The sequence below is a fragment of the Vigna angularis genome, chromosome 3, assembly GCF_016808095.1.
Source record: "Vigna angularis cultivar LongXiaoDou No.4 chromosome 3, ASM1680809v1, whole genome shotgun sequence".
Taxonomy (NCBI): domain Eukaryota; kingdom Viridiplantae; phylum Streptophyta; class Magnoliopsida; order Fabales; family Fabaceae; genus Vigna; species Vigna angularis.
Genome location: NC_068972.1, coordinates 37,248,070 through 37,266,288, shown reverse-complemented (window position 1 = coordinate 37,266,288; position 18,219 = coordinate 37,248,070). Strand labels below are relative to the sequence as shown.

At 31.5% G+C, this 18,219-nt stretch overlaps 2 protein-coding genes across 2 annotated transcripts; both read right to left on the bottom strand.

Annotated features, from left to right (window-relative positions):
- Positions 1–7,539: 7,539 nt before the first annotated feature.
- LOC108324019 (uncharacterized) lies at positions 7,540–8,860 on the bottom strand. The gene has a single exon (XM_017556800.2). It carries the CDS (start codon positions 8,261–8,263, stop codon positions 7,697–7,699), a length of 567 nt encoding a protein of 188 aa, XP_017412289.1. The 5' UTR covers positions 8,264–8,860; the 3' UTR covers positions 7,540–7,696.
- A 237-nt stretch (positions 8,861–9,097) lies between these two features.
- LOC108324018 (zinc finger protein ZOP1) lies at positions 9,098–13,155 on the bottom strand. The gene is made up of 5 exons (XM_017556798.2): positions 12,961–13,155; positions 12,154–12,354; positions 11,024–11,099; positions 9,713–9,808; positions 9,098–9,626 (listed from the first exon to the last, which is right to left on the bottom strand). The coding sequence occupies exons 1-5, from the start codon at positions 12,967–12,969 to the stop codon at positions 9,295–9,297; spliced, it is 714 nt and encodes a 237-aa protein (XP_017412287.1). The 5' UTR covers positions 12,970–13,155; the 3' UTR covers positions 9,098–9,294.
- Between the last annotated feature and the right edge of the window lie 5,064 nt (positions 13,156–18,219).

Here is an 18,219-nt window from a genome sequence, read left to right as displayed (position 1 = left end):
TATGATTCTCACTAGATTAAACATAATTACATAAGGAAGATGAGAAATTACTAACCTTGATCCATGCTAATTGATTCTTGATTTCCTTACTCTAGATCTTCAACTCCTTACACAATCTATCCCTTAATGTAACCTTAATCCTCTCATAACCTTCTTGATGGTGTTTGTGAATGAGAGAAAGCTTCATACATTAGGGACAGAACCCTTAATCCTTACTTATACAACTTCCATCAAGTTGTAATAATTGCCATTAAGTCCCTCAAATATATTAAATCACATTTTAACCCTTATTTATTTTCACATGAGTCACTTAATTGTTAGGTAATTCTAACATTCTCCCACTTGACTCTTGTGATATCATAACATTCTGTGATTTAATAAATAATCATAATGCGCATTTGGGGACTTTACATAATTGGCTTCATCATTATTCATAATTAAAGATATAGAAATAATAAGAGTCATGGCGGTCGCACATCATTCAACCGATATGTCTCCTTCCATGTACTACTGTATTATCTCTTTCTCTTTAATATAACATTATAAAACTTAAATACATAATGGGTTCAAACATAATGTCATTTTAATAACAATAATATAATTTGTTTGTTTTTCTTCATCATAATTTGTATACATAACCATACAGAAGAAAATACAAATACAAATTTCAAAAACTTATACATTAAAGAATTCAAGTGTCACATAAGCATTAATAACATTAACATTCAACTTTCAATGGTAGACATAATGCCCATATTCTTTACATGATCAACAAATAATTTGGGCGGTAACCCTTTTGTTAAAGGGTCAGAAATCATAAAATCAGTGCTAATATGTTCTATTGACACTTTATGTTTCTGAATTTCTTCTTTAACGACAAAGTATTTCAATTCCATATGTTTAGCACCTTTGGAATACTTGTCGTTCTTAGAAAAGAAGACTGCTGCGGAATTGTCACAATAAATTTTCAGCGGCTTAGCAATACTGTCAACTATTCCAAGTCCTGAAATAAAGTTCCGCAACCAATTAGCCTGAATAGTGGCCTCAAAGCATGCCACAAATTCAGCTTCCATAGTGGATGTAGCAATGACGGACTGCTTCGCACTTTTCCATGAGATTGCTCCTCCGGCTAAAATATACAGATAACCATATGTAGATTTTCTTGTATCTATACAGCCAGCAAAGTCTGAATCTGTATATCCAATCACTTCAAGATGATTAGATCTTTTATAAGTAAGCATGTGATTCTTTGTTCCTTGTAGGTATCTTAAAACTTTCTTTGCAGCTTTCCAATGATCCATTCCTGGATTACTCTGATATCTACCAAGCATACCAACTGCAAAACTAATATCTGGTCTTGTACATGTTTGAGCATACATCAAACTCCCAACAACAGATGCATAAGGGATATTTTCCATCTGTTTCCGTTCCAAATCATTCTTTGGACATTGCATGAGACTAAACTTGTCTCCTTTATGTATTGGAACGGGAGATGCTGAACATTTATCCATCTTAAATCTCTCTAAAACTTTATTAATATATGCTTTCTGAGACAAACCTAACAATCCTTGTGATCTATCACGGAATATTTCTATTCCTATCACATAATATGCCTCACTCATATCTTTCATTTCAAAGTTGTTAGAGAGAAATTTCTTAGTCTCACTTAATAGACCAAGGTCATTAGTTGCAAGCAAGATATCATCAACATATAGAATCAAAAATATAAACTTGCTCCCACTGACCTTTAGATATATACACCGATCAACAGTGTTTTCCTTAAATCCAAAGGATATAATAGTATCATTGAACTTGAGATACCATTGTCGAGAAGCTTGTTTAAGTCCATATATTGATTTCTTTAGTTTATACACCATGTGTTCCTTTCCTTTTTCAGTGAACCCCACCGGTTGATCCATATAGACATCTTCTTCTAAATCTCCATTTAGAAAAGCAGTTTTAACATCCATTTGATGCAACTCAAGATCATAATGAGCTACTAATGCCATGATAATGCGGAAAGAATCTTTCTTAGAAACAGGTGAAAATGTTTCTTTATAGTCAATGCCATCTTTCTGAGTAAAACCTTTGGCAACAAGTCAGGCCTTGTACCGTTCGATATTACCATGAGAGTCATGCTTAGTCTTAAAGACCCATTTACACCCAACTCTCTTGCATCCTTCTGGTAATTCCACAAGATCCCATACATCATTTTGTACCATCGATTTAAGCTCATCTTTCATAGCATTTAACCACTTATCAGAATTATCACCATTAATGGCTTCTGAAAATGAAACTGGATCATTATCAATACTTAAGTCATTTTCTGACTCTTGTAAATAAACCACATAATCATTCGAAATAGCAGACTTTCTTTCTCTTTGAGATCTTCTTAATACTATTTATTGTGATTGTTCTACTACTGGTTCATTGTTAATCATGGGAGTATTAATGTGTTGTTCTTCTTGATTGTTGTGTGTTTCTACAACATGAGGAACAACAACTCTTGAAAAAGAGGTACCAATTACAGGAACTTGTACTCTAACTTCTGTAATTTCAACCTTTCGTGAATCTACACTCCCACTAGTTTCACCATTTTCAATGAACCGAACATTTCCAGTTTCAACAATTCTTGTACTATGGTTAGGACAGTAAAATATATACCCTTTTGATTTTTCTGGATAACCAATGAAATATCCACTGATTGTTCTTGCATCCAGTTTCTTTTCTTGCGGATTATAAATTCTTATTTCTGCCTGACAACCCCAAACATGCAGGTGTCTCAAACTGGGTTTCCTATTTGTCCATAACTCAAAAGGAGTCTTTTGAACAGCTTTACTGGGAACCCTGTTTAACAAATACATGGCAGTCTTTAATGAATACATCCACAATGATACAGGTAAACATGAATTACTTAACATACTCCTAACCATATCCATTAAGGTTCGATTACGCCTTTCTGATACACCATTTTGTTGTGGTGTGCCTGGCATTGTGTATTGAGCACAAATACCACGTTTCTCAAGAAATTTAGCAAATGGACCAGGGTGTTGTCCACTTTCATCATATCTTCCATAATACTCACCACCTCTATCAGACCTGACAATTTTCACCTTTCTGTCTAATTGTCTTTCTACTTCATTTACGTAAACTTCCAAGACATTCACTGCTTGAGATTTCTCATGCAGTAGATAGACATATCCATAACGCGAAAAATCATCAATGAAGGTGATGAAGTATTTCTCTTTATTGAAGGAATTCACATCAAACGGACCACATATATCAAGTGTGTATAATTTCAAGAAGTTGTGTACTTCTTGTGGCTCCTTTCTTTGTGTGTTTTGTTTGTTTGCCTTTAATACAATCCACACATACATTCAGATCAGTAAAATCTAAATCTGGAAGGATTTCATTCTTTACTAATCTTTGCATCCTTTCTTTGGAAATGTGTCCCAAACGTTTATGCCACAAATAAGCAGATCGTTCATCCACTAAACTGCGTTTAGTGCTAACATTGTGATGCAAGGTCATAAGAGTTTCAGCATATAAATTATCCAAATTCAATTTATATAAACCATCATAAAGTGTACCAGATCCAATCATACAGGCACGCTTAAACAAACTGAAACAACCATTCCCAAATTTAAAAGAGTATCCAGCAACATCAAGCTTAGACAAAGAAATCAAATTTCTAGTGATACTAGGTACATAAAAAGTATCCATCAGGTCTAAGTGATATCCAGTGTCAAGAATTAATCGATAAGTCCCAACAGCTTCCACTGGAACTTTCACTCTATTTCCCATGAAGACGAACTTCTCAGTTGGGTTTATGGTTCGGATTGTAAGGAATCCCTGCATCACATTAGAAACATGAGTCGTACATCCAGAATCAATCCACCAAGTATTATGGGGAACTTCAGTTAAGTTTGATTCAAAACATACGTAAGCATTATGCTTACCTTTCTTTTCGAACCAAGCTTTACGCTTTAAGCAGTCTTTCTGAAAATGTCCAGACTTCTTGCAGAAATGACATTTATCATTTTTCTTCTGGATTTTGGTTGAGGACTCGTCAATCTTTAATGGTCCTTTACCCTTTACATGTTTCTTAAATTTCTTTCCAGCTCCTTGATTCTTTAGATAATGAACAGAGTGACTTCTTAAGTTCTTAAGTCTGGTCTCTTCTTGAACTAACATACTGTGCAATTCATGCACATTCCATTTGTCTTTTAAGGTGTTATAGTTCATCTGAAATGGACCATACTCAGACGGTAGCGAGTTTAAAATGAACTGCACGAGAAAAGTCTCATCCACTTTCATTCCTAGAGACTTAAGTCTTGCTGCAATATTTATCATCTCGATCACATGTTCATGCATAGTACGTGAACCGTCAAACTTCATGGTGGTCAACGTACTCATCAATGTCCCAGCAAGGGACTTATCAGCAGTTTGGGAGCGCTCTTCCACTAATTTCATAAATTCTTTTGCATTTTCGGTTTTCGGAATAGCAGATTTGATGTTACTTGCAATGCTCATTCTCATAAACATTAGACTAAGTCTGTTTGATCTTTCCCAAGCTTTGTAATGAGCTTTCTCTTCAGTGCTACTAATATCAGTGGTAGCAGTCGGTTTCTCAACTTGAAGAGCCAAGTCAAGATCCAATACACCTAAGTGAAATTGGACTTGTTCACTCCAATCAGGGAAATTTAAACCATTAAAGACCGGAACAGACGTAGCGAGCGAGTGTAAAGATACCGGAACGGGGACTGTAATTAATACATGCTAATCATTAGTGCTTTGAGTCATAAATACAGATTCATACTTTAATCATCATTCTATGTATATTAGTGTTCTCCTTCGGGAGATCCATTAATACACAAACATAAGCATAATGATGCTAATAATTGTAAATCTTTATTGATAATTAAAATATGCATCAACTAGAATCATCTACTACCTTTGGGTATATAAATAAATCTAGCGAGCATACAAAATTATCTACAATCATACTCATTAATTATAAGATCAAATAATCATCTTTGGATGATACAAAATATCTTATAATAATGAATTTTCAATTAACCCATAAATTAATTATTCATAATTTAGCATCCATACAATGAGTAATTGAAATAAAATCATTAATAATTTGAAATTAAAATAACTTTAAAATTTTGGTCACATTTGGTGACTAACAAAATTTACCATAATTAATTTCAAATAATAATGATAATAATAACCTTAATTTGTTATTCACCATACATAACATCCTTGTTAAATTTAATTTAACAATATACATTTATTCACATAAAATTTATTATGTGTCATAATTAAAATTGAAAAAACCTAATTTCAATTTAAGTGACTAAATATTTTATAAAGTGATAATAGTTTTCCTTTAATTTTAATCACTTAAAGACTTTAATTTTCTTTAATTTGCATAAATAATTTATCATTATTATTACTGTTATGCTGCACATTTACGTTAGACATGAGTTTGCAAAGTTTCAACACCAATTCATATAAAACAAAAAACTTTCCTTTCTCCAACTTGATTTTGATTTTTAATACTATTCATTAAAAACAAAACTTTGGAAAAGTTGAATCCACCACACCATTACGGCAGACAAAGTTTCTCCCATTCATAAAGTTAATCTTAACTTTAATAATTAACAATTGGGCATCACTTCTACCATTTGCATTCCCATTCCCGTAAGCTTTATCATCCAACAACTATTCATTATCTTCTACCTCTAACACATAATTTCAATATGCAGCTTTTCATATATACAACTTAGAGGATTTATTCCAGCACCATAATTTCATCATTTTTTAGGAAAAAACCATGAATCAAATTTCTTTATTTTAGGAGAATCATAAATCTAGAAACCTAAGCTCTGATACCACATGTAAGTTTTCATTGATCTTGATTACATGACATTAGGATCTTAAGAATTTATGATTCTCACTAGATTAAACATAATTACATAAGGAAGATGAGAAATTACTAACCTTGATCCATGCTAATTGATTCTTGATTTCCTTACTCTAGATCTTCAACTCCTTACCCAATCTATCCCTTAATGTAACCTTAATCCTCTCATAACCTTCTTGATGGTGTTTGTGAATGAGAGAAAGCTTCATACATTAGGGACAGAACCCTTAATCCTTACTTATACAACTTCCATCAAGTTGTAATAATTGCCATTAAGTCCCTCAAATATATTAAATCACATTTTAACCCTTATTTATTTTCACATGAGTCACTTAATTGTTAGGTAATTCTAACATTAAATACAGTTATCAATTTAGTGCAAACAAAAAGAACTGGATTAAACTGTACTTTTGGATAATGTTGACTGAAATGAAACAATTTTCTTCAACAGTTCTAACATTTTCGAACTCAAATAATTTTTTTTTAATACATCAACAGACTAAAAATAAGACCTTGAAGAATGTTCGAACCAGTTTGACTTGTACTAACAAATTTTACAGTTCTGATTTAACTGGCATATTTGTAAAAGTTTTTTAATTTTAAGTTCTAAGCATAATTAATTAATTTGTTTGCTAATTGTAACTTTATTCTCCATCTCTAATCTTTAATTACGTTACACTTATATATTATTATTATGCAGTACAAATAAAAAGAAATAAAGTAAAAAAGTTCATAATTATTTTACTTAAATGAAAATTTTAGTACATTTCTTGGTTTCTGTAACCTTTAAAGACAGAGTTAGTAATATGCTAGTTATTCTATGTATCAAAATATTAGTTCTTCGATGATATACACAATTAATAAATGTTCAAATTATTGTAAATTTAGATTTAAATACCATCACACATATACTGTTCTACAAATTCATATTCATTTTCAACTATTAATAATACTAGATAGGTTGAATTACTATTTACTCCTCATAGTTATATAAATTTTACCTTTTGGTCACTGTATTTATAAAAATTAACTATTTTATATTCTTTTAATCTTTACAATATAATTTTTAACCTGTTTTAGTTCTTACCGTCTAAAGCTATAAAAAAAACATAAAATAGTATACTTACTAAAAGGAATGATTTTTAAGTGCAAAGAGGCAAAATGTATTTAACTATAAGGTTCAAATGAGTCATTTTATTTAATAAAAGCAAAGTTTAGTTGCGGCCACAATAATATGAAAAATATATATTTATACGGTTGATGTAGTTTTTAATGTAAATATTAAATTTTCCTCTTAATTATATTTGACTACCCTAAAATATATTTTCTCTCTAACTCTAGTAGGAACTACACAAACTATGGCTTGAACATTGCTATGCAGTGACAACCACAATATAGTTAATCAATGATCAACAACGTCTTAAACCAAACTTGCAGAATTGTCTAGTTATTAAAATTTGTGTCAAATACACAAACCACATTCACCATAGCATATACTGTATACTCATAAATCATTGGCATAGAGAATACAATTATATGATGAGAAAATTAAATTCTGCTTTTGCTTGACACAGCACAAAGAAAAGAATAAAAAAACACAAGCAACATATTACAAAAACATGGTTATTCAAACATACTTAGGATATAAGATATGATTAGCGAGCTTAACAATGGACACAAGTGGTTCTATTCAAGCAAGGCACAATGGTTCTGAACGTATGTATTCTCCGGCACTCAACAGGTTTGATGCTTTCAGTACCAACATTAATCTGAATCAGATGATGATGATGAATCTTTGGGTTTGGAAGTTTTTTTCTCTATTTTCTTTCCCTTCTTCCATTGTCTTTCTTCCTTGTGGTGGTGGCTCTGGTGAGGCTCAGTGGAGAAATCTGAGATATCCAGGTGCACACCAGGGTCGTTGGCCTGATAACTTCCACCAAACATGAGTGAATTGTTGATGGCTTGGAAGTTGCTGTTAACAAAGGTGCTCAGTGCCTCTGGCTCATCACCATGAGAATGGGTTCCTGATTTATCATCCAACTCACTTCTCATAGTGGCACCATTGTTGTTACCTGCAAGGGTGATCATGCTCAAACCATGTTCCTCGTCCTTCTCCAAATGGTGGTGGGTTGAGCCTGATTTATGAAAATCAGTGGCCCTGTGAGTGATGGCAGATACCATGTCCCTAATGTCTTTATTCAATTGCTTGTGCTTCTCTCCCTCAGATGGAGAGGGATTTGGCTGCACAGGTGAAGGCATTCTTTTTAAGGTAAATGAAAGAAATTGTTCAGTGAAGTGTGGTATATTTTCTGTCTGATTTGTGTTCAACATGAATATGGATGTGCTTATATAAGGGAGCTGAGGGACTCCATTGTGGGGAATAAAGTGAATAGAATGACTTGAATGGCAATAAAAGGATATTCATCTAATCAGCAGAGAAAAGATGAAGGAAGGATCACTTGACATTGGGTTAGCCTATTATGCTTACACTTTGTGCTTTTATTTGCCATCAATGATCATTGTGAGGGAAAATAACATTTTCAGGTTGATTTAGAAGCTAAAATGGACAAGCCATTGTCAGGTAAAAGTCACAAAGACATATAGCCTTTAGCATCCAACTTTATTTTTTTTTCTTTCTATATCCTCCTACAGAATTTTGGAAGTAAATATGGGTCACAACTTCCCGTATTTAAAAACTTAAGTCACTACCTTGGATAATCTGAAGTACGGTATAATTTTTTTTTTTTGTGCAGAAGAAATGCACGTTAATGACTCTGGACTCGAAACAAAGCATTCAAAAACCCAATTGGAGAATAATCCCCCTGCCTTTGTATTCTGAACCAAGATAACATTAAAATTAAATACCAACGGTTCCAACTGCTCGAACAATAACTTATCCAAAATCATTGACAGTTACTTGATAAACACCAGACTTGGTCGTGTGTCTATGACTAAAAAATGCGATTTTAAACAAATAACATAGCTGATAAGAAAATGCATTCATAAAACGTTGTTATATTATTTTCCGTTGTGAAAAATTACCGGAAATTCAAAATAAATATCTTGATTTTTCCAAATGTTACTGAAACGGATTTTATTTGGTTTCATCATCCTAATGAAGACTTCTTAATCCTCCTTTTCTCCTCTCCTAGATACAAACAAGGCTGTAAATTAGCATATATTGCAAAAACAAAAATAGAAAATGGAGCAGTTACATTGTACAAGATAGAGAGTCACTTGGAAATCAATTGGGGAATTAGGACCCCACCTTAATGACACAGCATAAATGAATCAGGCAAAAAGAAGAACAACCTCACATTTCTGGGGGAAGCTATGTCTGTTAAGGTAAATTTGCAAAGTTATTAGTAAGGCTTGCTGTAAAGGCCAAGCAAGGGCTTTTCCCTCTCCTGCACTCGCTTCCTTGCAGCCTCTCTTGCCTTGAGAGCTGCTTTTTCTTCTTCAGAGATAACTTTGGATTTTTCATTAGGTCTTTTTCTCTTTCCGACTGCAAGAGATGAAGGAGCAGCTTTCACATTTCTTTTAGGATTCAAAGAAGTTGTAATTACTGGCCCAGATGAAGATCCATTTTGAAATTTATTTGACTTGTTTTCATCTGATTTCGACTTTGATTTTGACAAGGACTTAGATGTAAAGTGAGGGGAGACATATGCTTCTTCCTTTGTCACCCACTTTCCTGTTGAAATATTTTGAAATAAATAGCCATCAATTATCAACATGATAAATTACATGTATGGTAAGACAGCAGTTCTAGTGTCATACCAATGGCATCAGAGTAGTAAAATCCCGACTTTGGGTCATAGCAAAATCCATTTGTTTTATGATAATAATAGCCTGAACTTCTGTCAAGCTCCCATTCTACACAATCATGAAGCCAAAATCAGTTGAGATACAAAACCAATACAGCAACAATGCAATACACGACACTGACTTCTGTTGAAGTATATAGAGCTGGATTTGTATCATGAAGCTACATGTATACATTTTTGGTATCATGACCTTAATTTTATTCGTTTGATGTAAAAATATTGAAGTTAAATGTTTAAAAACAAATGTGGCCCTCAATTATTACTACAGGAGATGCAGTTGAAAATGCAACAACAGTTGATCCATATCTTTTTCCACGCTGAACAGGAACAAAATTTTATATTTATGCTGTCAATACAAAAAACTACCACCAGTTTCAGAAAAAAAAAATCAAAATTCTTTTAAGAAAAAAATTGAGAGTAAAATAGACTTATTCTGCTCTTTCAGTGAACCTAGTACGATACACCATAATAACATTGATTTCAACATTTTATTGTCCCTTTACATCCATGGTAGTATCTACCAAAATGAAGAAAAAAGGATCCACAGGGGGAGGAGACTGATCATAAGTCTTAGATTTTATATTCAAGTTCTTTTGTGAGGAAAAGAATTCCACTTTATTAATAGAAGAAATTAAGTTAGAGATGTTTTATACCATTGATTAAATTTCTCCGGAGAGAACTAAAATTTGACAGAAAAATAAATAGACTATTTACCCAAAATTCTTAAATACACCAGGTTACCAATCCTTAAAGGGTTAGGACTTATTTTAATAACATATTATGAACTCCAACGCCTAAATCTACCACATGAAATTAATATTAGTTAGGACAACTTCCAATGCTCAATAGTCTTACATTTCCTCTTACAAAGTAAAGTCGGTTATAACTACAGCTTGCTGAACAATTACTTACATAGTAGGGTTTGCTTGACATATCCGCTTATACAAGGCAACTACCACCACTTTACGCAAAAAAGAAAAATCTGGTCTTTTAAGTACAATTATTACTGATCATCTTAGGAAAGAACTGTGGCACAATAATTTCTTTGTAATGCTTTGAAAAACAACAATTATAATTAATTTCAGGAAATGGAGCTCTCCTAATTGAGTTGTCTCCAAAATTATTTTTCTGTAGAGGACAACAATTTATTCCCCCATATATGATCTAAACAAAGACATAATTTCAAAACAATGCACCCGAATAAGAAGATTAATAACTAATCACAACTCTATCAATAGAAATATACAGATTTTATACTTACAACCTTGGGAATCCAACTCAAGTGATTCTCTGGCTTCCTCAAATTTTTCTTTATCCTTTTGATAGCTACGCTGTGCTTTCTGCATTAGAATACAAAAAAAAAAAACAGATATAACAAAATTTATATATCTCATCTTTGAGTGTAAATATGTAACAGAACATACAATGCTCTTGAAACTCAAATATATCCAATTTGGAAAGAAGTGAAGCATAGGTGTGAATTTCCCGCAACTTCAATTTCCAGATAATTCTCAATCTTCAGATACAGTAAACGTTTCCCTTGAAAAATTATTTTGGGAATCCAAGAACCCTCTGATCAATATTTTGTTTGGATTTAAGTCAAGAGAAAAATGCTAACAACATACTTATTGTCCCTCTTTTGAATACACTTTGACCTTTGACAGTATTTGCATAGCTAGCATTCCTCAAAAACTAATAAGTATGCATTATGTTATGGGAAAATTTTCACTCATTTTTTCTAGCATTGTAAAGAAAAATGGATCATTGTTACTAGGGAGAAAATTTTTAAAAGAGTGTGTGAGAACCGCCTATGGTTTCTGACTTTGCAGCAGTCCATTTCCATAACTTCAGGCTTGTATTTGTGGCTTGAGTAAAGAACGTAAAACAGTATGGATGAATGAACAGTTCATGATTATGTTATTTCTTTTTTATGAATTTTCACTAGCAGATGGCTCTATTCATAGAAAGCCCAAAATATGCAATCTTTCAAAAGTGTTCAAATCAACTGCATGAATGGATAAAACCCTCACTGTTGTCTGTCTTCTACAAAGGAATTTACCTTCAGCTTGAATACTATCTTGGGTTTTAAACATTTGTTTTCATATTAGCTATCATTTTCCAACCTTAAGAATGAAATTCAAAAAGGCTTCACAAGTTTATGTAAACTCCCTAGTTTAATAACCTTGTTGGTCCTTATGCATGCCTGATTTACTATGTTAATCAAATCGGTTACTAATATACCTCATTAATTGTACCAACAAGTCCCGTTCAAGCTTTATAAAAGTGATATCAAATAAACATTTCCAAGCATGATATCAAATAAACTTTTCCAAGCATGATGAATGCAGAATAAATATCAGTAATATAAATATAAATAAAGAGTAAAACCCTTACCGCTTCGATCTGTTCAATGGCACGGGCTGTTTCTTTCTGTTCTTTCTCCTTAGCAATATTTTCTTTTCTCATAGCAGCCAGCCTCTTGGCAACATTATCTTTGTGGCGTTGACCAAGCTCATGATTCCTAATGCTCGAAGGGTTGTTTGATATATAAATTTTGCAAAAGTCGCACCATTTGTTGCCCTGGCTGACCCAGTACTGAAAACCATAAAAAGGAGTAAAGAAAAGCGCCAATTTCTCAGTGCATCCAAACAATTAATCAGCCACAAATAACAACTCTGATCTTCACATATCAGAAAACCGAACATACCATTGCATCTCAATAACCCACCTCCAAATCCTTCTCTCATGATAGTATAATTCACACACAACGAACAGTACTTCTAAAATATACTTACTACATGTTTGCAATACATATTTAGAAGAATTAATTCTTATTTTTTACAAAAGCATCCTCATGAAACTACAAATAAGCAGTTTTTCTCCAAAATAAACCGACTTAAACATGCACTTGTAATAGTCTCCTACAGTCCTACCTTCTGATTCCCAATATATTATTACAAAATCCAAATACTTTTCACATTAATTTGGTTTTTAGGTATAATAAGCATAAATTCATCACATACACAATCTGGGTGGTAATTTCGATTATGTAAGGGGCAGAAGGTCTAAGAAAAAAAGACTTTGATGTCATTTGCGTGCAGGAAAATAAATTATAAAAAAAAAAAAAAAACTGTGTGAAGAGTGCATCAGAATGATTATGAAAACTATATAACGAAAAATTGCGGTGATTAACGCGTTTACCTCAGTCATGGCAGCAAATTAGGGTTGCGAATCGACGGCGGCAAGAATTAAACAATAATTGGAAGGTGAGAGGTTCCTGAGTTATGCTGTGAAGTGCACTCTAATCTCTTCAAATTTCAAAAACCTCCAAAAAGTATAACAGAGAGAGTTTGGAAACAAAATAATGTCAGCGACTTAGATGAAAGAGAAACAAAGAAAGAGAACAGGTTTTTGTACAATTATTATGCATGGAAGGAAGTATTTTGTTTTCCTGTATGTACCCCATAATTTCCAATTGCACCCCTATATTTTTTAAAATATTTCAATCTTTAAAAAAGGTGACTTTTGGATTACTTATTTTAAAAATATTTGGAAACAAGTTCTTTAGAATTTTTGGATTTAAGAACCGAGTCTTAAAAACAGGTTTAAATGCATTTTAGAAGTTTTGCAAAACAAATGTTTTTGGAATATATGAGATGTTTTTCGGAAAATGTTTTCTAAAACAAACTTTTAAAACATATAAGATGGATGCATTCTAGAATAGGATTTTCAAAACAAAATTTCCAAAATAAGATTTGTAGAATAAGACTTCTACTACAAGATTTGCAAAACATATATGATATCTTCTATGATGAGCTTTTTAGATAACTTTCTCACCAAATCCATCATTTTATTCTCTTCTTTCTCTTCTCCTAAATAATGTAGTGGTAATGGAGTAGAGATATATCGCACCAATGGAGACAACAAAAATGAGAAAGGACAGTTTTATCCTTTTACTTTAGTATAAGAATGCATGATGTAATCATGGGGTGCAAAAGGAAAAGGCCATTAAACCGACTAAAATGATGACCCATAAAATAGTTTACAAATTGAAATTGAACAATTTCTTCCATGTCCACCCCATGGAGATAGTTGAAGAAAGTTTATCTGTATACCTCCAAACATTTCTTCCTACACCTCCAACTTCCAAATGACCTTTACTAAATGAGGTTGGAAAGCATGAATTATTGCTTACCAAATTCAAACTCCCAACCATCACTTCATTCAGTGTCACCCCTTTTTTTCTCCTTATATCCTCTACATCCCCAATCTCTTCACTGTCATTTATTTTGTTTTTCTTGTTGTGTTCCATTGTTGTTTTAGCTATTTTAGTGGGTTTTTATCGTGGTTCTTCTATGGTGGTCCATTTCAAGTGTGGTGCTTGTGGTTGGTGTTCCTGGTGCTCCTGGTGCTGGTGTGTGTGGTTCGTTTTGTCGGGGAAAGGTGGTTCTATGATGGTACATCCTCGTTTTCATGCAAGCTTTCACTACCTTCAAAAACTTTCTCTGTGTGAAAACTGATGCATGAAATCTATAATTCAATTCGCAAGCTTCAACGAATTTCAAAATTTATTGAAGATCTCAACAAATTTCAAAATTTTCTAAAGGTTACAACGAATTTTGAAATCCGACAAGGCCTTCAATGGATTTTAAAATTTGTCAAGGTCTTTAACAGATTTTGAAATCTATCAAAGCCTTTAATAAATTCTCCACGAATTTCGAAATCCACCTCTAAAATATCTTTCAACGAATTTCAAAATCCCACTTGGTCTTCAATAAATCTTATGCATATTTCAACTATTATTTTTTAATTTTTAGTATTTCAAAATTATTATAAAATTTTTATTTATTACTAATTTGTTATATGCACTTTTTTTAATTTTTTAAATGTTTTACTATTTTTAATGTATGAATAATTTGTGAGATGGTTTTTAATAATTTTATTTTGTGGTTTTATTATTTAAAATTTATTAAAAATTTGTTAGATTTTTTAATAATGTTGTAGATTATTATGAATCATGTTTGATATTGATGGGTGAATATTATGTTATAGGTGATTATATTGGAAATGAAATAATATACTTATGATATGGATTCTCAAGTAAATTCTAACTTCATATCAAATTTTTCTTATTTTATAAACGAAGTAGCGGAGGAAAATTTGACAAATAATTTGAATGAAATACTTACCTCTCATGATGACTTAATTCAATGGATGAGAGGGATTACACATCATTTATGGTTTGTTGTGATAACTATAAGATCAGATAAGCTACCAATAAATCGGGAAGACGTTTGTCTTGCTAGGATGTGAAAGAGGTGACAAATATAGGAAATACAAAACTAATGTCCAACCTAATATATACGACACCTGAAAATGTGAGTATCTTTTTAAGTTAAGGGACAAGCCATCTTCTAATAGAGACATATGGGTATTGAATGTTATATGTGGATTTCACCTAATGTAGTGAAATTGTTTAACGCATTTAATATTGTTTTGTTAATGAATTTGACGTACAAGACAAACAAATATCAATTTCCCTTGCTTGAGATAGTTCATGTGACATCTACAAGGTTGACCTTCTTAACGACATTTGCATTCAAAGGAAAAATTTGTGCAAAGAAAGAGAGTACCCATGATAGAGCAGTTTCATCCTATTTGTCACCCATACATTGCCAATATTGTTGATGGCGTGGTTGATGGTCACTATGGGTATAGATGCATTACTGTGTCATTGAGGCTGGGGGAAGATTCATGGCCTCTTATCTAACATGATCTCTACCAAGAACTTGATCAATGACATGATGAATGCACAACACTAGTGGGAAGCTATGAATGACTCAAAGTACTTAGGAGGTCTTTGTTAGTCGAGTCACAATCAGCGGTACATGTTCCTATATTTAACATCATATATATTATTTGTTTCCTTTTTGTTTCATAATAATCTCTTTCATTCCTTACAAACTAATGCAAACAAGTGGATGATTATAACAAACATTTGTTATGAAATTGTTAATCAATGTAATGTCATCTTAGTCTGTCTATCATTTGGTCAGAATTATACTATCTTTTCATTACATAGCAGACCGCATTTTGATATAAGACAACATCGATTAATTTGTATAAAACACGTTTATATATGTCATTTCGTGTAAATAATGTTATTATTTTTTATTTTCATTTAAAAATTACTTGTATATACTAATATTAATTATATAAGTTCAACTACAAGAAAGTTATCCTTTACCTATGTTTATATCATATTCTTAACCCTTGGTTATCCTAAGACTCCAACTTAGTTATCTTTTCATATAACTACAGCACATTCAAATATGAGAGAAATTAATATACTTTATCCAAACAAAGAAATTAAAATATAAGATATTTCAGTTCATACATTCAAATAAACTATTTAAAATATAAAAAAAAAATCAAATGGTAAATAATTGAATTGTTATGTATTTCAAATGGTTGAAATCCCACGTCCAAACAATATAACAAATTTATTATTGTTTTCTTTAAATATTATTCATCTTGTGAAATTTTCAACTTCATACTTTAATTCCGTAGTTGCGTAGTGGTATGTTTTACTCATGAGATTGAAATTTACTTAAGGTTAGAGTAATTAAAGTTATGAATTTTTAACTATACAACATAAATAACATAAATATGTATTTATGTTTGCGTGTGTGTTTTTTATATTTCATGAGAAAGTCATACTATAGTTTAAGAAGGTAAGTGTATTGAGAAAACACCTAATTTAAAGATTAAATAATTAAATATAATATAAAATAACTATATCATAACAGGAGTTATGTTTAGAATTGATGTGTGCCCTCTTGTCTCAACCATTAATGTTGTTTTGGTGATAGATAACCATCACACAACATGCAAACTGACATTTTTTGTCAATGAAAAATTGACTACAAAGTCAATGGAGATGACCCATTCAAAACTTTATGATAGAATAGTAAAATATATTGATTTATAATATAATTCAACATATATAAGAATAAATGTAATATAAAACTTACAGTCAACATAAATTATTACAAGAATATGATTATCATTTGAATAATGGTTGGATTGATTTTTGACTTAGATGAGTACATTATCATCTATAATGTGATAATGAAGAAAATATGAAATATCACTTTCAACAACATTAAAATACAAATGATGAATGATGAAAAAAATATAGAACTAAATATGTTTTTATTCTTTAACATTTCGTAAAAATTACGATTAATTTATCTTCAAAATTTTAGCTCAATTTAATTTTTCAATTTTAAAAATGTATAAATCTAGTCTTTATTTTAACTATTATTTTTTAAAAATTTATTTAAGATTTCAAACGTGTTTTTTTAAAATTTGAATGTTTGATACGTTTTTTTTTCAATATTAATTAAAAAACACGTTTGAAAATATATAAAATAAAACCCGTGCATCAATTCTTCCCTTAACTTATTTTTCATTTTATGAATATATTACATATAAATTCAATCACATAATAAATAAAAACTTGTCAAACCCTTAAAACGACTCGTTTAAAGCATCAAATTATGATAAGAGCAACGTATCAAACTTTTATTACATATATTGACACCAATAAGATAACGGTAAGATACAAATTATATGATACAATTATTATTTTACTGAAATCACATGTAGTATGATAAGGAATTTCCAAATTCAATTTTAAACTTTCAAATTATAAAAATGATAAAAAAATATAAGGGTTAAATATGTTTTTATTCTCTCAAGTATTAAGTATTTTTAGGTTTCGTCTCTCTTTTAAATTTTGTTTCACTTTGATCCTTTACCTTAAGGAAACTATAATTTTTTGTCCTCCAAAAACAACGAACGGTGTTAGATTTTGGCTGAGATGACAAATGATGTACCACATTAGATATTGAAAATCTGCAAAGTTTCCAACTTTTAAATGGAAACTTATAAAATAGGGGTTGACCCTTTGGTTTTGGCTTCTTTGATATGGAACATGTATATGGCTGATGAAAGAGGGAAAGATTGGAATCGAAAAAATGCTACAGAGGAGCACGCGTGATTCATCTTCGTCTTCCCTTAAAATCGCAACACCAATGCCTCTTCGACCTACGCTCAGAAAAATTAAACAAATTCCCCCAATCTGATTCCAAATCCCTTTCCGCTAAGAACAAAGTTAAGAGAAGAAGGAAAATCGTGACGATTGAACGATGAACTGCTCTAGATAATGAAGGACAATCTGAACAAAAGGAAGATTCGGTCTTGGAGGGTACAAGTGAATCACAACAACTAGTGCAGAAACTTAGTAATAACTCAAAACTAAAATTAAAAATTAAAAATAAAAGAAAATTATTGTAATCATCTTTGTGACCAAAGAAAATTCTCATCGTCATCATCTCCTTCCTCTTCCTTTTCTCACTCTCCAACGCTCATTCGCCAATTTCCTTCACAATCCCT